The 22,029-nt window shown below is 31.8% G+C and overlaps 1 protein-coding gene across 5 annotated transcripts in view; it reads left to right on the top strand.

Annotated features, from left to right (window-relative positions):
• The window catches only part of LOC129973022 (uncharacterized), a 202,414-nt gene that overhangs the window by 138,122 nt on the left and 42,263 nt on the right, over positions 1–22,029 (top strand). Inside the window, exon 1 of one of the 5 annotated variants that reach the window (XM_056087371.1) lies at positions 471–586. The exons of the other annotated variants lie outside the window; for them this stretch is intronic. Coding sequence (XP_055943346.1) covers positions 574–586 — 13 coding nt within the window. The 5' untranslated portion in view covers positions 471–573. Of the gene's footprint in view, positions 1–470; positions 587–22,029 lie in introns of those variants that run through there. 5 annotated transcript variants of the gene reach the window in all.

Here is a 22,029-nt window from a genome sequence, read left to right as displayed (position 1 = left end):
TTAGACGTTTCTCTGACATGGTGTGGTGTGGAAATTTGGAGATTGAGCTATGAGCATAGACATTTCTTCGTCATCTGACCAAAGTTGATTAAGGAATAATACACTAATATTAAAATAATAGACGTTAATCTGACTTAACCAAATCTTGATGCTTCAAGATTAATTGAATTTTTTTCTCTATCCAATTACCATCCATTCGGATAGCGAAGCTAGATTATATTCCCTTGTTTAATCCATTTTGGTTCAAGTAAACAAACAGATAACCATCTTTCTTGTTGACCTTCATAACTGTCTGAAAATAGATATTAAGTCGCATCATGTTCACGTGCACATATCATGTGTAAACTTTGGAGGGACTTCTATCCTATCCTATTACCTAATCCAATAAACTGGGAAGCCAGGAAACCGAATAGTTAATACTTTTACGGCTTCAAGTTGGGTGCTAGAGAATCGCAATTCACGTTTTCGCTCACGTTGCTGGAGAAAGGCTTATGCTCATGGAGTCCAAGTCTCCTTTGAATTTCAATTACTTCTATCTTCGTGTCGACCACACGAGGACATACTTTGCGTGCTATGCAATTGAATGGTAAGAGCGTTTGATTGATTTTTAATTAGCAAAACTGAAAATATTCCTTTTTGATAGATTTCTTGATATTTTTACCATTTTAATTTAGGGAAATTCATGAAGTTTCTTTGTTTTCTTTCATTTTAACCAAACGATTTTCAAATTTGGAAATTGAATTTTTGTAATATATTTATTATTGTTTATTTTTTCCAAGTAATACCAAACGATTTTCTTTCATTTTAACCAAACGATTTTCAAATTTGGAAATTGAATTTTTGTAATATATTTATTATTGTTTATTTTTTCCAAGTAATACCAAACGATTTTCTTTCATTTCAAATTTTGATGCATTCATTTCACTTTAATAACTAAAAAAATCGTAAATATGGTAATTGTAAATTTCTTGTTTTTTAACAGTTTATTTTTAGGAAATTCACGAAATTTCATCATTATTTATGACATCAAATGAAATTATTCTCATTTGGAGAATTTGAATTTTTGCACTATATTATAAACTACCTTAAATTTGTTGCTAACAATGCCGAATGACTCTCTTCTATTTTAAATGTTGGCTTATTTTTTAAATACTTTGAAAGCCAGGGATGCCATTTTTTAATTAAAAAAATGTCTTGTTTCTTCTATTCTATTTCCAGGAAATTTAAAATTTATAAGATTTCATCGTTTTCTTTTATTAAACCAAGCTATTTTTATTTTTGGAATTTCTGTTTTGGATTAAACATATTACCATTTGTTTGTTGCTAGCAATATCGAATTAATTTCTTTCATTTCATTTCATTTTTTGTTTCATTATCCTGAAAGTCATAAATATCGCATCTTGATTAAAAAAATTATTTTTTCACATTTTATTATATGAAAATTTACAGATTTTTATTATGATTTATTTCTGTTATTCAGCCAAAGGATTTTCATGCTGAAAGTTCAATTTTTGTGTAAGATTTGTTGTTATTCTCTTGTTTCCCAATTTTTACATTATTTAAAAAAAATTCTAATATTTTTGATTTATTTTTTTATCAAAATGGTTTCATTTCACGAGATTAAATTATTATTTTTGGAACGTATGAGCTATTAGTTTGTCATAAATTTTGTTTATTTATTATATAAATTATATGTTTGAAAACATATTGCAAAAATTCTACACTATTTTTTTTATTTTATAACTATTAAGATAAATGATTTTCGTCAAACTTTTGAAACCCTCATTTCTGTGGAGCAAATAAATTACATTTTTGTTCAAATTAACGGAAAACAAAAAATAAAATCATTTGCTTGGGATTTGAAAAAAAAAAAATGGAAATGTAACTCTCTCATTTATCGAATTTTCATAAATCTTTCATTATCTTTTATATATATATTCCTCAACTACTCAAAGTAGAAATGTTCTAGAATCAGAAGAATTCTGCTACAAATTCTTGAATTCATAAAAATTCTTATAATTATATTCTTATTGATTTCTTGATGCCTCCCTCGCAAGTCAAATTCCTTTTTTAAGTCTTTAAAATTCTTAAATCGATAATCATGATATTATTTAATTTTTAACTCGAAGAAATTAGTTTTATTATAAAGAACGCATTCGATTATTCTCCAGATTCTTAGATCGAACGCAAAATGAGAAATGCCATTTTCATTTGTACTAAATTCCATTTTCCGTCGTTCTCCGATTCTCTTTTCTCTATAATACCATTCTTTTAATATTCAAATAAAGTTTTCCGCCGTTTTCCTTCTGACAGAATTTAAATAAGCCTGCTCAAGACAGTGTGAAATGCAAATGTCAAAAGAGAAGAGGAACTGCTGGTGAAAGCAGAATCGGGCGAAAATTAGAAATTCCCTGCTAAAAGGATTTTCGAACCCTCTCCGGAAAAGAACATATATTTACTTGCGAAATGAAATCTCCGCGTCTTTTTAAAAATGTAGGGGGAAGACGGAAGGTAAACAGTTTCTCTCTCTCTTCTACTGTCAAAATGGCGGGAATTTGCCGACTGGAAAATTTTTCCTGATATTTAAACATAAACTTGGAGAGCACTCAAAAGTCTGAAAATGTGAACGACTTTCAAAAGGATTTCTTTTAATTATGAATCTCAGCGAGAATCGCTGATTTAAATCGTTTGCTGTGACACAAGTGGCTAAATTAAAATGTTTTATTCGAAGGTTAACTTGTTGAACGGGTAATTTCAAACGATTTGAAAATTCAGCTTTGCTAGTAAGAATTTGCTTGACTCAACAGATTTCAAATAAAACTTTTGGTTTGTTTAGTCAGGTTTTTTTTTTCCAAATTAGAATTAGGATTTAAAAAAATGACAAGGAATTTTATCTATGTATGTTTAATAGGTGAATAAAAGTTTCAAAATCAAGAGGCAGATTTGGAATATTATAGTACACAAACCTTTATATGGTTGTCATGACAAGATATAATTCAAAAAACCATACTGACACTATCTATGATTGAGATAAGGAATTTCAATATACCTTGTTATAACCATAGGCAATGCATTTCAAACGAAGCAACGGAAATCATACAAAATGAGTTTTCTCGTGTGATGTTAGAATCATGTGACAAACGTAATCACTCATGCCATGTGATGTCAATAGCACGATTAAAATGATTCTATGCTTTTTTTTTCTCCTTCTGTAAAATTCGAGTATATTCCGATATTAAATTAACTATGAAATCTCAAAATATCCTTTTAAAACACGAATTTTTTTGGCGAAGAAGCAGGAAACTGCGTTCTTCCATTTTAAATCACTAGAAGATAAGCTATTCGTTCTTCCTAAGTTGTAAATTTAGCAGTCACATATGGGGAATGTAAAGGGACAAATATCAAACTGTCTATAGCGTGATTGGATAATGGAAGATAAGCTTCTCAGGGGGATGAGATTCGTATGCCTTAGTGGCACAGATCTATCTACACCAGCTTTTACGCGGAAATGAATGTTCTATTGGTGCAACATTTGTCGGATAGGACCGAACAAAACGCAGAATGAATGTTGTATTGGTGCAACATTTGTCGGATAGGGCCGAACAAAACGCAGAATGAATGTTCTATTGGAGCAACATTTTTCGGATAGGGCCGAACAAAACGCAGAATGAATGTTTTATTGGAGCGACATTTTTCGGATAGGGCCGAACAAAACGCAGAATGAATGTTCTATTGGTGCGACATTTGTCGGATAGGGCCGAACAAAACGCAGAAAGAATGCTCTATTGGTACAACATTTGTTGAATAGGGTTGAGCAAAACGCTTCGCTAGACCCTCTCCACTGTAATTATTTATACTCTTGATTAATTAGTTGATTGGTATAAAGAATGAAAGGACGAGAGAGAAGTATGAACTCTACTGGTCTTACACACACACACACGACCGCCCGCCCGCCCTCTATTATCAATAAAGATATATTCATTGTTTATTTACTAGCTGGTTGAGTGAACATAAATTGCCTTGAGTAGTTATACGGCGAAATAAGAAATAATTATTAAATTTTTGATAGGAATGCAAAAGTCAAACCTGTTGAAATTTGGCACAAATAGAATGGTCAGTACGGTAATGACTTCCTATCGATATCTAGAGCAATGAAATGGCTCAAGGTGTTTTAAAAGAATTGACCGTGAAGGAGTTGAAAATTTGATTTCAAATAAAGCCCGAAGAAAAGTGTAACTGGCCTGCAAATTCGACCGATTCGTGATCTTATTCTTAAAGACCGGTGAATAGCAAATGCAATAAATTTGCTGTAAATATTAAAGAAGATTAGGGAAATATACAATCCATTCTGACAACAATTTTCATTTTATTCCTGTCAATGCAAGACCTTATATAACTGATGCAACTCATGAATAACTTTTATTGGAATCATAAACTTCATGTCATAAACGGTTCGAACCGCTCTTTTTGCTTTATTATTTTAACTATGCATTTATATTTAATATTCTTATTTTTTAAGTTTATGTATATAGGTATCTTTCCTGAAAAAACGCGATTTTACAAGCACACGCACGCACACACACACACACACACACACACACACACACACACACACACACACACACACACACACACACACACACACACACACACACACAATCTTTTTTTTTATAATTAACTATTAGTCTTTTTCTATCTGCTCTCATGCTGACAATGCCCTATAGCGCCATTTCGGACCCTATTTCGCAGTGGTAAAACTGAGGGTAGGTTCAAAAATATGACTAATGATAGATAACTGTAAAATGAATACTGTAATATAACATTGTTTCGAATAACATGTTATACTAAGTGAATTCATGATTTTTTTATTTTATTTAAATGACCAGTTCGTATGTAGGTAAGATTGAAAAATATTCATATGTAAGTATGTGATTCGTTTCTTAATATTTTCACCCCCCAAAATCACATTTTTACGAAAAAAATCAACTGTTAAGCAAAGCTCGGTCTTCCAGATATTCGTAATAATACGAGACATGGTAGCAAATCATGATAGTCTAAGCTTATGACTCTGGTCACTTAACCCAAGCTAACCTTACTTTATGTGTTTATACAAAATGAAATAAAAATTCACCGTGCACTCCAATCTGCTTTGGTTGTAGACATCATAAACTCTGGACATTACGTTGAAATACTTCCCTGCCACCGTATTTTCCACACACCAAAAAAAAAAAACATATCCGAATTAGCATATTACACCAAGAGTTGCACACAAGATGTGAGATTGTTTTTCCCAGTGAATTATCGAACCCGTGTTACGGACGCATGTGCAAACCTTAACCCACGTGCTTTTTCCTCTCGACTCTTTTCTCCCAACAACGAAAACTCGACATAATGCATTATTCATTTTTAAGATCGCGGATACGTACAGCTGTTAGATTCGCAAGAACCAATTTGTAATTTCGCGGTCCTACCCTAGATTTGGCAGAAGGTGAAGTATGGAGTTGATATATATGCTAAAATACTGCCATTCCAATTTTTTTTATCGGTTTATTGGAGTTACATTTTATTGTGTTCCTCTACGGAGATTTTCATTTTTAGGTTAGACGTTTTCCTCTTGGTAAATCGAAAATTGTCTGTATGTCCGAGTGATTTAGTTCTTTACAGTTTTTGTTTGAAAGCAGGTTGATGCGTTTGGTTAGAGACTCGTATTTCTTGATTAATTAAATAAAAAAATGCCTACTTTTTTATTGAAGTAATTATACGCTTCGTAAGTTCTATATGCATAACTGAGTTATTTGTGCTCTTTTTTATTTCTCACGCATTTTGAAAGGATTTTTTTTTTAAATTCTATATGGAATGACTAAATACTAAATAAGAAATATCTTGAGAATAAAATTTTTTTTTTCCGAAAATGTGTCTATGTTTTGAGGAAAGGGCAAGAAGAATAGGATTGTATCGATTTCTGGTATTTTTTTAATTACAACCAGAACTAAGCCGTATAAACAGGGATTATTGTGACTGACTGTTACGCTCATTACTTAATCAAATTTTTGCATTAGAGAAACAACGGCCAATAAAAGTTCAAAGAATCTTGAAATTGTTGGTAAAAGGCTAGATATCTTTTCCATCATTTCTTTTAATATTTTTTAAATTTCCAGGGCATTTTTATATTGTATTAAAATTGCTTTCCATAATAAGTTTCCCTCAAATTTCTTCGAGTTCGAAACATTCTGTTATGTAGCGCTGGACTGAATTCATTTCTCGGCATGTACATTGTCTTGCATCCTTCCGAATGCTGGTATTCGTGGGGGGAGGGGGAGAGAGTACAATGCTGTACGATAATTTTGTACTGCTTTATTACCTTTTTATTAGCATAAATTGATGAATAACATCACAGGATGCAGAAAAATTAGATATTTTGTTACAAGGGGATCATTTATTATTGCGCAATTCTCAGATGTACATTGGCACTACTCACAGAAATCTACATATTCGTCTTTATTATTAGTAGAGATATGAACTACACATATATAAAATAGAATCCTCTTTCATTAGTTTGCAAGAATAGAAGAAAAATCATGTAGTTAAAAATTTGACAGAACAATGAAAACTGTTTAAGTTTCAATACAAAAATGAAATCTAATGAGAAAAATTATGAAAAATACACTTTAAAAAATTGCCTAAATGCAGGGAAATTTGGCGTGTTAGTTATAAAATCCGTATCGTTAAAAAGACAAGTTTCAAAATTTTAAAAGGAAGTAAAAATCAGATTTGTGCAACAATGTTTTGGACTTACGTGGGGAAACAATAAAGTCTTACTTAATTTTTAATTAATTAAAATTCTAGTTTAGATTTATGAAAATTGCACTGATGTGCATATTCTTACTGTTCAAAGTCTATTTGTGCGAAATTCAGTAGCGCTACGTCAAATAGTCTGGCCTATAAAAGACACAAACACACACGCATGCAGGCACACACACGCATGCAGGCACACACACGCATGCAGGCACACACACGCATACACATTCTTTATGTTTTAAGTAGAGTTGGAGATACAATGCGATTTCATTACAATAGAGTTTCAATTCTCTAGATGAATTAGAACTGTATCCGATCAAGATAACTTAGGGAAAAAACTTGATTGTATAGACTTGGAAAGGGATAGAAAAATAAAATTTACTCGTAAAGTATTAATTTAATGGTTCAAGAAAGAGTATTTATATTTTGTGTACTATATTAACCATTTTAGCAATTATATATTAAATATTATATTAGCATATCACTGCTTGCACAAATCAGCCATTATTTTTTCTCAGCCTTTCTTACTTTAAACTCCGCAAACTTGTCGAAACTTGCCAAGTTTATGGAACCTCCCTGCCCAAAACAGCTCGGATTATTGAAGTTCGGATAATTAGGATTTAGCTGTTCCATTTATTTTTAAGTATCATTAATTTATGTTTAGTTTCCAATTTAGCATTCTATCTAGGGGTGGCCTGGATTATAAGGGGGAAGGGGCAGAAAATGTTCTCTTCGAAACGCATGGTCGGATTATCAAATAGGCAAAAGATGCAACTACTTAAAAGCCTTGAAGTTTTGATACTTTTTTTTTTGCCACACATCATATCAGTTTTATGTTTTTATTTAATTTGCAAAGGCCATGCAGTCGAATTGATTTAAATTTAAATTATTATTGTTTAACTGTTGGAACATTATCTAATATTTTTAATTAGTTATCTTTTATTTTATGTTGTTCAAAAACTCTAAAAATATATTGCTTCGTAGTTTAAAAAATGGTGGATTCTACAATCAAATAATATTTAAACCCATTTCGGCGGAAACATGGATTTCAGCTTTTTCAGAATTGAATTTTATCATTCTTGAGATCGAATAATTATCTTTTAAGTAATAATTCTGTAATATTTTTAATATCTCAGACACTTTTTTCATAAATTTATTCATTTTATTGTTCATTTAAATGTTTGTTGTAATTTATTATTTGATAAGTGTTTTTTTTAAGCCTGTGTCACATCTGTATTGAGACTGTGTGCTAAACGTTTTGTTTTACTATTTCGTTTAAATTTGAATCTGTAATTTTTTGTATGCAAAATATTAAAACCAACTCTCTCGAAAAAATCCCGTTTAGAAATATTTTGTCTTTAACAGAATTTGCTACTTTAAAGCTGCTTATATAGAGAATCTGGTATAAAAAAAATATGGAGTTGCAAAGGGGACCCCGAAACTTATTTTACCTAAGAGCCTTCAAATAGCTTTTCTATAATATTGTGTGGTATTAAACAATCCTCGCATTAATGTATAACACGACACGACACAAATAAGGGAAGTGAAAAGGAGCCTCCAAAGCTTACTCTGAAGTTCCCTAAATTCTATTAGTGTATATATATATATATATAATATACAAAAGTATTAGAATCAAGTTAATAGGAAAAACAAAAATCAAATAAAAATTAAAACAAAAAAATTATTAAAAAATATTAAAAAAAGAATCCGGCCTGAAGACATTTTCAAGGGTCACCCTCAGGCAGGGATTCAAATAAAGGGATTTTTTCTGTGAGGACATACAGACATAAGTCTAATAATGATTCCTCGTGGTTACTATATATATATATATATATATATATATAATATAATATAATATATTCTACAATATCGTATGATTCTATGCTAGCAATATAATATAATATATAATATAATGAAAAGGGGTCTTCAAAACTTACTTTGCCTAAGGTCCCTAATTCTAATAGCATATATATGTTCTACAATATTATATTATATTATATGTTCTATAATATTTTATATATTATATTATTAAACTATAATAGATATATAATAAAACTTATTAATATAATATTAAGAAATCAGGAAGGTGAAAAGGGGCTTCCAAAACTTTCTCCGCCTTAGGGCCCCTAAATTCTAAAGCATATATATGATCTATATTACTGTCTGATATTAAACTATAATATAATATAATATCGTACACCAAACTGTGCTACTTTGGGGAGTGATTTCATTCGTCCCTGCCGAAAGAGGGTTTTGAGTTGTAAAATGTTATGAGCCAGTCACTCCACTAACTAATTCGAAAAGTACGGATTGTGACATTTCCTGCAATAGAACTAACTCACTGCGAAAGAAGTTTCGAACCATTCCAGCATTTAAAAGAATTCCAGAAAGGGACCTCAACTTGTATCCGTTCTGACATGGAACTTCTGCTATTGCGTGAAAGCCAATTCACCGCCATCATGTCGGAGAAATAATGAGCTCTTCTCGCGTGTGACAATACCTTTTTTTTACTCCCGCCGAAATTGGACGGGGCTCTTTGGAAATATCTTGGAGAACAAGGGTGATGAAAGAACACGCCACCACCGGCCGTTGAACCTCGCACCCGTAATGAGGGGCACCAAGCGATAAGGGTGCCTCCACCATCAGTGCTTGTTGTAAAAGTTCCACCTTTTTATGAGTTTCCGTTCCCCTGATGGCAAAGATAAGTTTGTATTGGAACTATTTGAGCATTGTTCGAAGCACGCGGGCCCTGTTACTTACAACGCTGGGAAAAGAAAGCTTTGAAGAATCTCGACTATCTTGTTGTGGGGAACTGTTCTTGGATTTTTTTTTCTTTTTTCGTTTGTAAGGATGTTTTGGAATGTTCTCGTCGCTGCTTTCAGTGGATGAGAGAGGCATTCGATAAGAGCTATCGGTGGTTATCGTCCTCCTCGACATCCTGGCTGTGAAGACAACACGTGCAAAGCAGCGAGAAGTAAAAATAAAGCTCGTAAGAGGAAGCAGAAATGCTTTGCATTCTTAGTTAAGTCTTTTAAATTGGAAACAGTATAAAGGTGTTCACTGTTCCAAAGCCTTCCAAGGGCGGCGTTATCTCCCATTTTCTATTTTGCGACTGACGCTTTATTTCCAATAGCGGCTCACCAACACAAATATAAGCAATACGCGGGCAAAAGATTTTTAAAAATACATTTTTTTAACGATTTCTGACTAAAAATTTATATTTTCAGTGTTAGATTTTACAATTTAAATTAAGGCATTCACTGTTCTAAAGTCTTCCCTAGTCGCTGTTATATTCCATTCTTTATTTTAAGAACTGACGCTTTATTTCCAATATCGACTTGCTAACACAGATACAAACAATGCGCCGCCAAAAGATTTTCAAAGAAAATTTAAAAATTGGTATTAACGACTTCTAACTCAAAATTCATACTTTCAGAGTTAAATTTTACAATTTTCACCAATTAAACATTATTAATTAAGAAGTTATTAATTTTTTTTTTTTAACAACAGGGAATTTGCGTGATTTAAATAACCGCACTGGTATCTCCACCCCGCCTAATTAAAGGCATTTGTACTAAATTTGAATGACCGTACCGCCGCGACAGAATTGTCGGGAATTATGATTGAGTACTAAGGGCCGTCACCGGTCACGGTACAACCCTTCCTTCGGGAAGCACGTCCCATCATGGATAAGAGGTAGCCGCACCCCCACCATTTCTGTACCCACCAGGGTACAAAAATGGTGCAGGGAGCTACCATTATGCCAGAAGCTTCTCATTTTCATTTCTGAGGTGCCACCCCCCCACCCCACGGTGTGGGAAGTGTGATTCGAATAAATCATTTGTTTCCGTACAAACAAATGGGGATCGCGGGGATTTTGTAATAAGATCTCAGCGTCGGAGCTGGAGAATTCCAGGCCTGAAACCTAATCCCACAAGAAATTCGCCGTGGACTGGATTTGGTCAACGTTAAATGTGATGTCGTGAGTCGAACCCCTTCCCTTTGATGCGGCGCGAAGGTTCAGGAGATGGGTGACAGCTGGGAGCCGCCCTGGTTTTGTCTTATTGTTTTCAAAACCGGCTCAAAACTATGAGGTCCACTTCAAAATAGTCTTTGCGCTATTTTAAAACGGTGGATTAATACAGTTAAGTTAAAATAGCCCATAATCGAAATGTGGTTACAAGATATAATTAAAAAGATTTTTTAAACTTATAATTTACTAGATGCAAGAAAAGATTTCATTGAAAGATTGTTGATATCTGTTTGGAATAACTAATAAATAATTTTTTTAAATATTATTGAAGGGATGAGATTTTTTACTTTAATAGTTAAACTACATTGCTCATTTGACATTTTTATTTTTAAAATACTAGAAATTTTAGTTTAAAAAATCATATTAATTTTTGAGTAAATAATATAATTTTTGTGTAAATATTTGATAAATATTAAATTTTGAGTAAATAAATAAACAAAGCTATAATTTTTGAGTAAATAAATTTTATGATAGGAATCATTCTTATTCCTGTCATATCATTCCTGTACTAATATATCTCCTTTCTATCGTGTATATGTATAGTACTCTACAGGCCAGATTGTTTGATTTCCAAATTTGACGCATATATGTCTATGAGAGTAAAAATATACATTTTGGGCTCATTTTTAAAAAAACATATTAATAAGAATTTTTATTAATTAAAAATTAAGGATTCAGGTGGTTCTCCACGATAACCACCTAATAATATTATTGTAAAAACACGGGAATATAAAATATTTCACTCAATTTATTTCCATATAAAAATGTAAAACTCTTAAACATTGTCTTTTTAATGGTAATTACAATAATTGTGGAAATTTATTTGAGTTTTGCAATTTTGAAGAATTTTTTTTGCCTCATTTTCAACAATTGACTGCATTGTTGCCATGAAACTGAAACCATTGTCATTGCTTCATCAAATCTTTATTAACTCGATTTTCTTTAGAAGGAAGAAAGATTCGAGTTTAACCCTCTGGCTACGTAATCTTTTAAAATCATTATTTAGATGCGATGCTTGCAAATAAGTTCAAATATTTTTCAAAGGAAATGAATTGGTATTATATAATACATGATAATAATGTAATATAATAAAAATCTGAAATCGTAAAAATAAACACTCAAAACTCAAAAAAATCGCGGGATGAAACTAAAAAAATAGACTGAGTGCCAACCCGCAGAAATCGCGGGATACGCAGCTGGAGAGTTAATATCTTGGTAGTTCACAAAATGAATAAGAAACTGGTATTTCAGTACTATGAATGAACTAGAAATAAGTTGGGGACAGATGAATCGACAATGACATTTTAAATAGCACTGTGACGTCATGGGACTGATCTCCTGTAGGAAAGTTCATGTGTACAATGGGTAGAACATGCATAAGATACAATACACATCATTAAATCAACATGGTTTTAATGTCCATTAAACTGAAGCTTAAAAATAGTTTGTTGAAGAAATTTTTGACAAGAAATTATGTCGATGAATTGAATTGAAATGAAACGGAACGAACAAACCCGGCGAACGAACTGATCACAATAGGCTTCTGGCATGCTATTAAAAATCTAATTAAACCATATTTTTAAAACTTTTCACTCGGAAATATTTTTAAAAATAGGCGAAAGATTAGCACGATATTGAAGAGAAACCAGAGCACAAAAATAGGATCAAACTTTAAAAAATGCAACTTTAAATTAAAAAATTAACTTTTAAATTAAAATTTAATTTTTTTATTAAATTTAATTAATTAAAAATTAGTTAATTTAAAATTTAACTTTTAAATTAAAAAAATTAACTTTTAAAAATAGGATTAGACTTTTGAGCCGTCTTTATTAAATTGACTAGTCTTTATGTTATACTTTGATAGAGCGTATTCACTTTTAAACAGTCATAACCTTCAAATCCTGTTAGAGGATTAACCAGCAATAAAAAGAAAACGCACAATCACACAAATTGAACACAATGTTCCTTATAAGAACGTGAAATTTCTTTTGTTATATGAATCTTCCTTGACATTTTTATCAGTGAAAAACAATAAAACACTTTAAACCTTCAAGTCTCGAAATACAACAATGGATGACAGTGCTAAATCCGACCAAGGCTTGTAACAATAATTTTTAAAAATTTTTTTTATTTTACAAAATTATGTTAGGGAAATCTGATGAGAAGGCATGAATTATCCAATTTATCAATGACCTTCATTCAATAAATCAGTTAATATATTGCTCTTCGGCAAAAACATGTTAATATTTAAACAATCGCAGCCTGAATCGGAGTTTCTTAATCTTTTTTACATGCGTTTTCTTTTGTCACAGTCACTCCTCCACGAGCCGCAACTCCTCCCTTTTATGTATGAGTATTAACATCTGCACACCGTAATAACAGAATAATAAAAAAACATTTATTTGGTAAATATTATTGAAATATACCTATTATTGCTAGATGTTGCCTGGTGACAGATACTGAGATAAAATATATACCTAAACTGAGTTTAAAATAGTTAGATCTTTCTAAATTAAAATTATTTTGGGTTCTATTTAATTTTTTTGATTTTTCATAATAAAATCTAATTGGGGATTAAAACCATCACCTACAACTTTTCCCCACTCTTATTTTCAACCATTCTGTAGGGGCCACGGTGGCCTGATGGTAAGGACACGACTTCGGAACCGGAGGGTTACAGGTTCGAGATCCGAACAACCGACATGCAAGCGGGTCTGTGCACGTAAAATCCGTCGGGTTCATTTCAGCTGGTATGGTGCGGATGTTAAGATATAGAGAAGTGCCAGCTCAGGTTTCCCCTTAATCCTCTGACTGCGATTCAAATTTACGAGGTCCGTCTCAAAATCATCCTAATGTTTTAAAATGAGACGTTACTGTAACTGAGCTGAAGGTACGTTATCGCATGTTTAGGAATACTGGTGTTAACAATCTCTCGCTCTTGTCAAACGATTGATCAACGATAAGAAATAACCAACAGGATTATTTCTTGTATATTTACTAAGTTATAAGTTCTTGTATATTTTATGATTTGATTTTAGCTGCCAAATAAAAGTGAGGAGAACCGAGAATGTAGTTTGGAACTTTTCACTTTATCTAGAATTTGATATATATCCATAATTTAAATGCGTTCACAAGCCAAATTTAATGTATCTAGCGTGGTTGCGTTTTTAAATTAACGTGTTCGTGTATACACCGATAGATAAGACAAACAGGTGGCCCACCCACCGATGGATTTGGTCTAAAATTTGATGCATTTTTATACTGAATCATCCGTAGACATTTTCATCAATAAATAATACAGCACATTTCAGTTCGTCTCAAAATCCCGTATCACCCATTATGTTTGGTTGGTTTTACCCCTCAGAAGGGTAATGCGCAGTCAGTAAGGGGAACTCATTTTACTTTTTATTTCTTTCTGTTGATGTTTTTATTTTGTTTTTAAATTGTATAATTTTGATTTAATTCAAAACTGATTATTGTTTTTATATATTTCTTAATAAAAAATAAACATCTGCTTCTTCATATTGTTACAAAATTATTTTTCTACTGCAAATACCGCCAGTAAATCGTAATGACGCAGCACATTTAACCTCTAATAGTTCAACAGCTTGCTTGCTGTCTGATCCTCTCAAATCTGTTTACTCGTCGGCGACTCCGACCACTCGCACACACCATTTCTGACGATCCACACGACACGACTCCCCGTAGCTTCTGAGTGCCCGTCTTTTATAGTTCCGGGAGGCGGGGCTAGAGTCTTCAGACCAATCAGGGCGTACCTGGCTGTATCTCGGGTCTTAGTGGATGGATCGTGAAAGTTCTCGAACTTTCCAGTAGTATCCATTTAGTGGCCAAACTCGCCAAATTCGTCGCCAAATGGTCGCCAAGCTCACAGGTCATTGACGCACAGGACAGATCTTACAAAGGGTCTTTCTTACGGTGATACTAGCCGTGATGGGAAGCAAATTACAAGTTTGTAACATTATGTTATCTCACGTTTATTTTAGTGAAATTGGAACAACTGAATATGTACAAAAGAGGTTTTTATACTATATCTCAGATTCTACACATTAAAAACCAATATAATTTCCTTTGAGATGATTTTCAATAAAAAAATTCTCTAAAGATTGTCACTTGAAAAAGTATTATATGTAAACATGATTAATTAATTGCGCAATTTTTCAATGCCTTTTATTTAACGAAGTAGATAATTCGACTTTAGATTCTGTTTTTAAAATATATTAGGTTCCACGATTATAATTCTTGTCCAAAAATTAAAATTAAATAAAATCGTTCGTTGTTAAAAAGCTAATTAAAATCGTTTGATTTGATCGCTTATCAAATCAAAATACTTAGTGTAGAAGTCTGATATGTAAACATGATTAATTAATTGCGCAATTTTTCAATGCCTTTTATTTAACGAAGTAGAGTTCATGGCATTCGATTTTAGATTCTATTTTTTAAAAATATTAGTTTCCACGATTTCTAATTCTTGTCAAAAAATTAAAATTAAATAAAATCGTTCGTTGTCAAAAAGCTAATTAAAATCGTTTGATTTGATCGCTTATTAAATCAAAATACTTAGTGTAGAAGTCTGATATGTAAACATGATTAATTAATTGCGCAATTTTTCAGTGCCTTTTATTTAACGAAGTAGAGTTCATGGCATTCGATTTTAGATTCTATTTTTAAAAAATATTAGTTTCCACAATTTCTAATTCTTGTCAAAAAATTAAAATTAAATAAAATCGTTCGTTGTTAAACAGCTAATTAAAATCGTTTGATCTGATCGCTTATCAAACCAAAATAGCGTAGAAGTCTGAAATTTATTTTTTCCTTTGAAATTTTATCGACAAACAAAACAATTTATCTTTAAACAGCCATTATCTCAAAAACATTTCTATAAAAACCAATATGTACTAATAAGAAAGAAAAGAGGGCAAACGATTTTTGTAAAACTTTGTGTATAATTGCATTTTTAAAAAAAATGAATAAGTCTATATTTTATCGAACAAGCACTAATTCCAATAAACAATACGAAGAAAACATAATACACTGATGTTATTTTGATTTTTAGAATTGGAAAAAACCTGAAACTTGTTTTGTCATATGAATCCTCCTTGACAATTTTATCTACAAGCAAAATAATTTACTATAAGCCGTAAATCCACGAAGTTCTTTCAAAGAAAACTAATTCCTTTCAAAATATTTTTTCAATAAAAATCTAAAACAAAATTGATGCTTTTAATAGCATCGCAGAAAGTAAAGGACCTTAAATGAAATTCTTTTAATGAGCTTTTTAAAATAAATTGTTTGTAAGCTTTCGCAATCAGTAAATATTATCAAGGTAATCCAAAAATAATAAATAAAAAAAATATCCAAAAATAATATTCCCCTCCCTTTCAGTAAAATATTTGTTGGCGTTTCTTCGAATTTAATATGACAACATTAAAAAAAAAAAATCGAATTTTTTTTAAATATATATTTTCTATTTATTTAATATATATTAATGTTTGAACAGTTTTTCTTTCTAAAACCGCTTGCATTTTATTGCCAAGTTCAATTTTTGGAAAATTGCATTTATTTTTATATTTACATTTATGTATATATTAATACTATTTTACATATTTAAAAGTTGTTTTTTCTCAAATTGTTGTCTTTGTTAGAATTTTCTTTTGGGAAACCCCCCCCCCATAAATTAAAATCTAACCGAATTTTTTTTGTGTTTAAATTAAGTATAATATGTCCTGCAGTTCTTGATGTAAGTAATATATTCATTTAGAAATAATTGCAATTGTTATGCATTAAAACAACCATAGAATAAACGGTACGTTTTAATGCTTTACAACGGTAACAAAAAGTTACTATATGTTCATTCTATTTATCAGACGAACCTCAGTATTTAATGAATGTATAGACATACAGTTTATTTATTTTTTATTTCAGCAATTAGGAAATATATTTCTTAAACTATTTGTAAAATTTAAAGCAAATCGTTTGATAAATCTCTAAATTAAAAGAGTTTTGCTTCATGCCACTTTTTAGCCAAATAAAGCTCTTTTTCGTAATTTTTTTTTTTTTAAAAGGCAAATATAAATAAAAAAACAACAAAAAAGGCTCTCGTATTAACCCTTGCAATTTCGAAACGTTTTGGATGAAAGCCTACTAAATTTAGTTTCAGTTTAGTTACATTAAGGTTGTAGTGATTGGATTTTGAAGCGTTAGAAAATAAACGTTCATAGATGGCGCTAGGCAACTAGCGCGAGTGTAATTAAAAGAGTGATGTCATTCGAGTGTTGGCTCTTGGAGGAGAAGGAGTTACTGAGCAGAGTAACTCGAACGAATCTGAAATAAATCTGTTAAGTTTTCTATTTGCCTATTTATTGAAAGCACTCACGAACCAGCCACGACAAAGGTTAGTTACATTAAAGCAACACTAGGGCTATTTTGGGACGGACCTCGTACTCTTAAACCGTGGTCAGATGACGAGGATGACACCTCAGCTGGCATCCAACTGACCAAGCTTCCACACCACACCGGCGGGAGGACGTTTAGTCCCAACGCATTTAATGTGCAAGAGGCCCGCTTACACGACTGTTCTTCGGTGGACTCGGGTCTCGAACCTGAAACCCTCCGATGCATGAAGCCGAGACCTTATCATCAGATCACCGCGGTCCGAAAACCTACTAAGATATATTCCAAATGATCAATGTTTTATGAAGTAATGCCTAAAAACTCTTAACAGAAGACATTGATTGCCTAATTTTTCAATTCACTTTACAAAATAAAATCAGTCTCCATGCTATTAGATGGAAAGTTCATTTGATTTTAAAGAGCTGAGCTTTCGCAATCATTGACAAGAGATTGAACAATATCTGTTAAAAAATAAAATAACATTACCAATGCTACTTCGAATTTTAAACAATTCATACAAAAGCGTAAAATTTATTTTGTTAGAGTTATTCGCCTTGACATTTGTGTCAACAAACAATGCTAAGTATTAATCCTTGGAACAACTGACCTCAAGAAACGCCAGAGTAAAAACCAACATATATCGTTAAAAAGGAGCAAAATATTCATGGTGCTTTAAAAAAAGACTGTCATACAAAAGGCTCTTAATTGCACAATTTTTTAAAGCACTCTTTATTAAATGAATGGGTCTACATGTTCCTAGACTGAAGAACACATTAACCTTAAACAATCACAGCCTTCACAATCGCTAATTCCTGTCAAGGGATTAGCCAAGAACAAAAGAAACAAAACACGTCACTGGTGATGTTACTCAGAATTTAAAAGGTTTCACACAGAAAACCAGAGCCACGAGAACAACAAGAACAGAAAGGAGTCTCATCACACGCAAACTTAATTGTGTGCACCTCTTCCTGACCTCCATTATTCCAGTCACGGAGTGTCCTGTTCCGGTCATGACTGTGTCTACCGCCATCTTATCTCTTCCCGAACAAGCCACCAGAATTGTCTGCCTGGCCTTTATTGCCCACCTGTAGGATTGGAATGCTTTAGAAGGGATTAGGACTTTCGGTTTTGATGAAAGGACGCGTGTCCTGACACAAAGGCAGATTCACCTGCACGGGAGGTGCTCGCCTAGGAAGGAATGAGTCGTTTGGCGCATTGTGTGAGAGGGGAGAGGGGGTGGGGGTATTAGAGTCGACATGAATGTTGTTTTGATATGGCAGGGGTCTTTCATGAGATGGGATCGATACATGGGAACGGCTCGTTCGTGATTAAGTGGCGATGAATGAATAATCAGGTGACATTTGACGGACTTGCAGTAATCCCGATTATGCAAAGCTCTATATTAACTGGAAGCAGTTAAACAATCATGAACAACCCGTATGGAAACCTGTTTTACCCGTCACTCGATTAACCGCCTTTATCAAAATAACGACATTTTTAAGGGCGTAAATTGAAATTCAAAATGTAGGTGTATGAAGTGAAAAGAAATATATATTTAAACGAGTTAACTATTTCGATTACTTCGGAAAATGCGTATCTAAATTATTATTACTCCTACTAATTACTCTAAATTATTCTAAAATTACTCTAATTACTCAATTACTTATTACTCCTGACGAATAAACTCGTCATAATACAAAATGTTGTGCTTTTTCCATCACGAGTATACTCGTTAAAAACATTTAACTGGTTAATGAACTGGTGGTGCAAGCTTGAGTGGATTAAGACGGTTCTGTTATCCTCACATTGTTTATCTTAATAACGACGTAATAATAGCATTGGAAAAGAAAAAAACGATGGAGATTAAATGCAAAAATTCAACAAATGTTTGTTGAATTAATATTTATTATATGATTTTTTCCGTTTTGTATTTAGTTTCACATTAGCTCAAATAATTAAGAATTTGCAGTAGCTGTTTCATTATGAAATCTGTAGAAAATTTTCAAAAATTTACTATTGATTTCTAATTTTAGAGCAAAATTATGCATAACTTAAAAGAAAATGAATCAAATAACAACATTTTTAATATTATTATGTGTTCTGAAAATAAATTTAAAAAACTGTAGATCAAATAATTTTTTATTAATTTATTTATTATTATTATTTTTAGAAATTGAACAAATGTTTGTTGAATTAATGTTTATTATACTATTTTTTCAGCTTTGTATTTAGCTTCACATTATTTCATATAATTAATAACTTGCAGTAACTGTTTCATTACAAATACATGTAGAAAAATTTCAAAAATTTATTATTAATTTCCAATTTTAGACAAAAATTTATGTATAATTTAAAAGAAAACAAATGAAACAACAAAATTATTAACGTTAATATGTGTTATGAAAATAGATTTAAAAAAAGACCGTAGAGCAAATGTCAATATTATTAATTTTGGAATGTTAATATAAAAAAAGGCCAGTTCATTTTCAGCTTTTCTACATTTTGTGTGAGTGTGTTTGCATATTTTGAATACTTTTATACAAATTTATTTTCATTTGATTTTAAAAAAGAAATTTATGCCAGTCTGAATTATTTCTTTTTGTGAATAAATTCATTTTATTGGCTTTACAGTAGTGACTAAGGTTGTGGAAACCTTTTGGAAAAAAAATTTTTTTTTGATGGTTCAAAACAGCAAAACAACGCACCCTATCGGCTTAAATCGCTGTCTTCGTAACAGCGAACTTGTCCATGACAAGTGCCATAAGAAGCAGTAATTCTCTGGTATTTCAGTAACGAACGCTATAGCAATACATATTCAATGCAGTTACACAACTGAAAAGCATTAAAAACTTCGTTTTAACATTTTGATGCCATTTATTGTATCATCTATAAAAACATAACGGAGCAATATATTGAATAAATTAGCTGTAATTTCGAGTTATTTGTTTTTCATCATTTTTTTAAAATTAATTTCATGTCATATTCATTTTTATAGACGATTTTCATCAATATACAATTCGACGCATGCTCAAGATACGGTAAATAAAGATGCATCGGGTTAAAACAGATAAACTTCTAACTAAGACTAGTTCGTTAAAAAAGTAAAATTGCATCTGTATAATTTCAGTCATCTGCTGGCAACACACATTCAGTGCAGTTATCCAATTGAGAAATATTAAAAGCTGAGTCTTAACTTTTTGATGGCATTAGTTGCATTATCTGTAAGATATAATGGCATAATAAATCAAACAAATCATCTGCAATATGAAGTTATTTGATTTGCAACATTCTTTTTGATGAATATTATAACACAGATTTTTTGATTGATGATTTCTTATCGTTTTATTCCAAACATATTTAAGATACATTGAATAAATTGAATCGAATTAAAACTGAATACTGAACAATCAACAACAATAGATGAAACTCAAATCAAAATGGAAAATTAATGGTTCTACTTAAATAAAAGTTGCATCACAATTTGAAATTTCATCTACCAGAGTGTGAGATATATTGCTTTTTTTTATTGATTTCAAACGCAACAATAACCTACATTGAGCAATTTAGCACTTTTTAACATAAGCAATAAAAACGAAAGAATCGTGAGCGCCCCCCCCAAAAAAAAAACAGGCACACCATACCAAACACACAAAAAAATAAGACGAAGTTAAAAGAAAAAAAAAAAAAAAACCCATAAGAACTATCATTTTTTCTGAAGAAAAAAAGAATCTTGCCCAACCGTTATTTTGTCCGTGACCGCAACTGATGCATCTACCACCATCAAACGACATTTGGGCTGTAAAAGAAAAAAAAGAACAGGCCCTTGCCCTTTACCATAAACTGTATTGGGCGTCTCACTCTTGAGACAGGGTGTGGTCAGTTGGATGTAAATGAGGCCAAGACTGACAGTTTGATTCTTGACCTTTGCGTTGAAACATGCCGATTTTTCCTGCACGCTTTCTCAATAAAAACTATCCCTTGCTTTTTCTCTTGGGAGGTGCGAAAAACAACGGGTATTAACGATTCAATGGCCCATAGATGGCAGGGGGTGTAGATATAATGGGATGTTCGGGTTTTTTAAGAGAGCAATAATGTTCCCAAGGCTGTAAAAAGTTGCGAAGAAGATTCTAGCAGCGGGGACCTTTTATGGAGATTAATCTTGTCAAGGTTTTTTATGCGGATCGACAATGACCTGTTCACTTAAGAGTAGGATGAATAATGACCAGGAAAACTATTACATAGCAATCTATCCTTATTTGTGGAATAAAAATGTATTTTAAAATAAATTAATGCCAAACATTTTAGACTCAAATTACGGGATATGTCGTGAACTGATACACTTGATTTAACTTCTTGCAAAATCATATTTAGCAATAGAATGTGTTACTTATGTTACAGTGAGGCAATTCCCGATTCGTTTTAATAAAATAAATTCTTTTGGCATAATTATTAGGACCATTGTAGTTGGTGCAGGGTTCTAATCATACCACTTTTAGTCAATTTTTTTCAAGTGTTTGCGGATATTAAGGATTTAGAGTTGGGAGGGGGGGGGATAAACCTGTGGGATTTTTTCATTCCATTTTCTTGATTAGAAATACAACACGGCGCTTTATGCGTTTGCTTAATGTAGTGACACTTTATATCGAAGATTGTTGAGTATGCAGATTGCCGTTTCTTTCAATTAGTTCTTATCTACATTTTCTTTAATAAGATCGTACATATTAATAATAATTTAAGCTATTACATTTTTCCTATGTCCATAATTCTCTTATACACACTGGCACTCC

This window comes from Argiope bruennichi, chromosome 6 (genome assembly GCF_947563725.1).
Source record: "Argiope bruennichi chromosome 6, qqArgBrue1.1, whole genome shotgun sequence".
In the NCBI taxonomy this organism is placed as follows: domain Eukaryota; kingdom Metazoa; phylum Arthropoda; class Arachnida; order Araneae; family Araneidae; genus Argiope; species Argiope bruennichi.
This window is presented reverse-complemented; position numbering and strand designations above follow the sequence as displayed.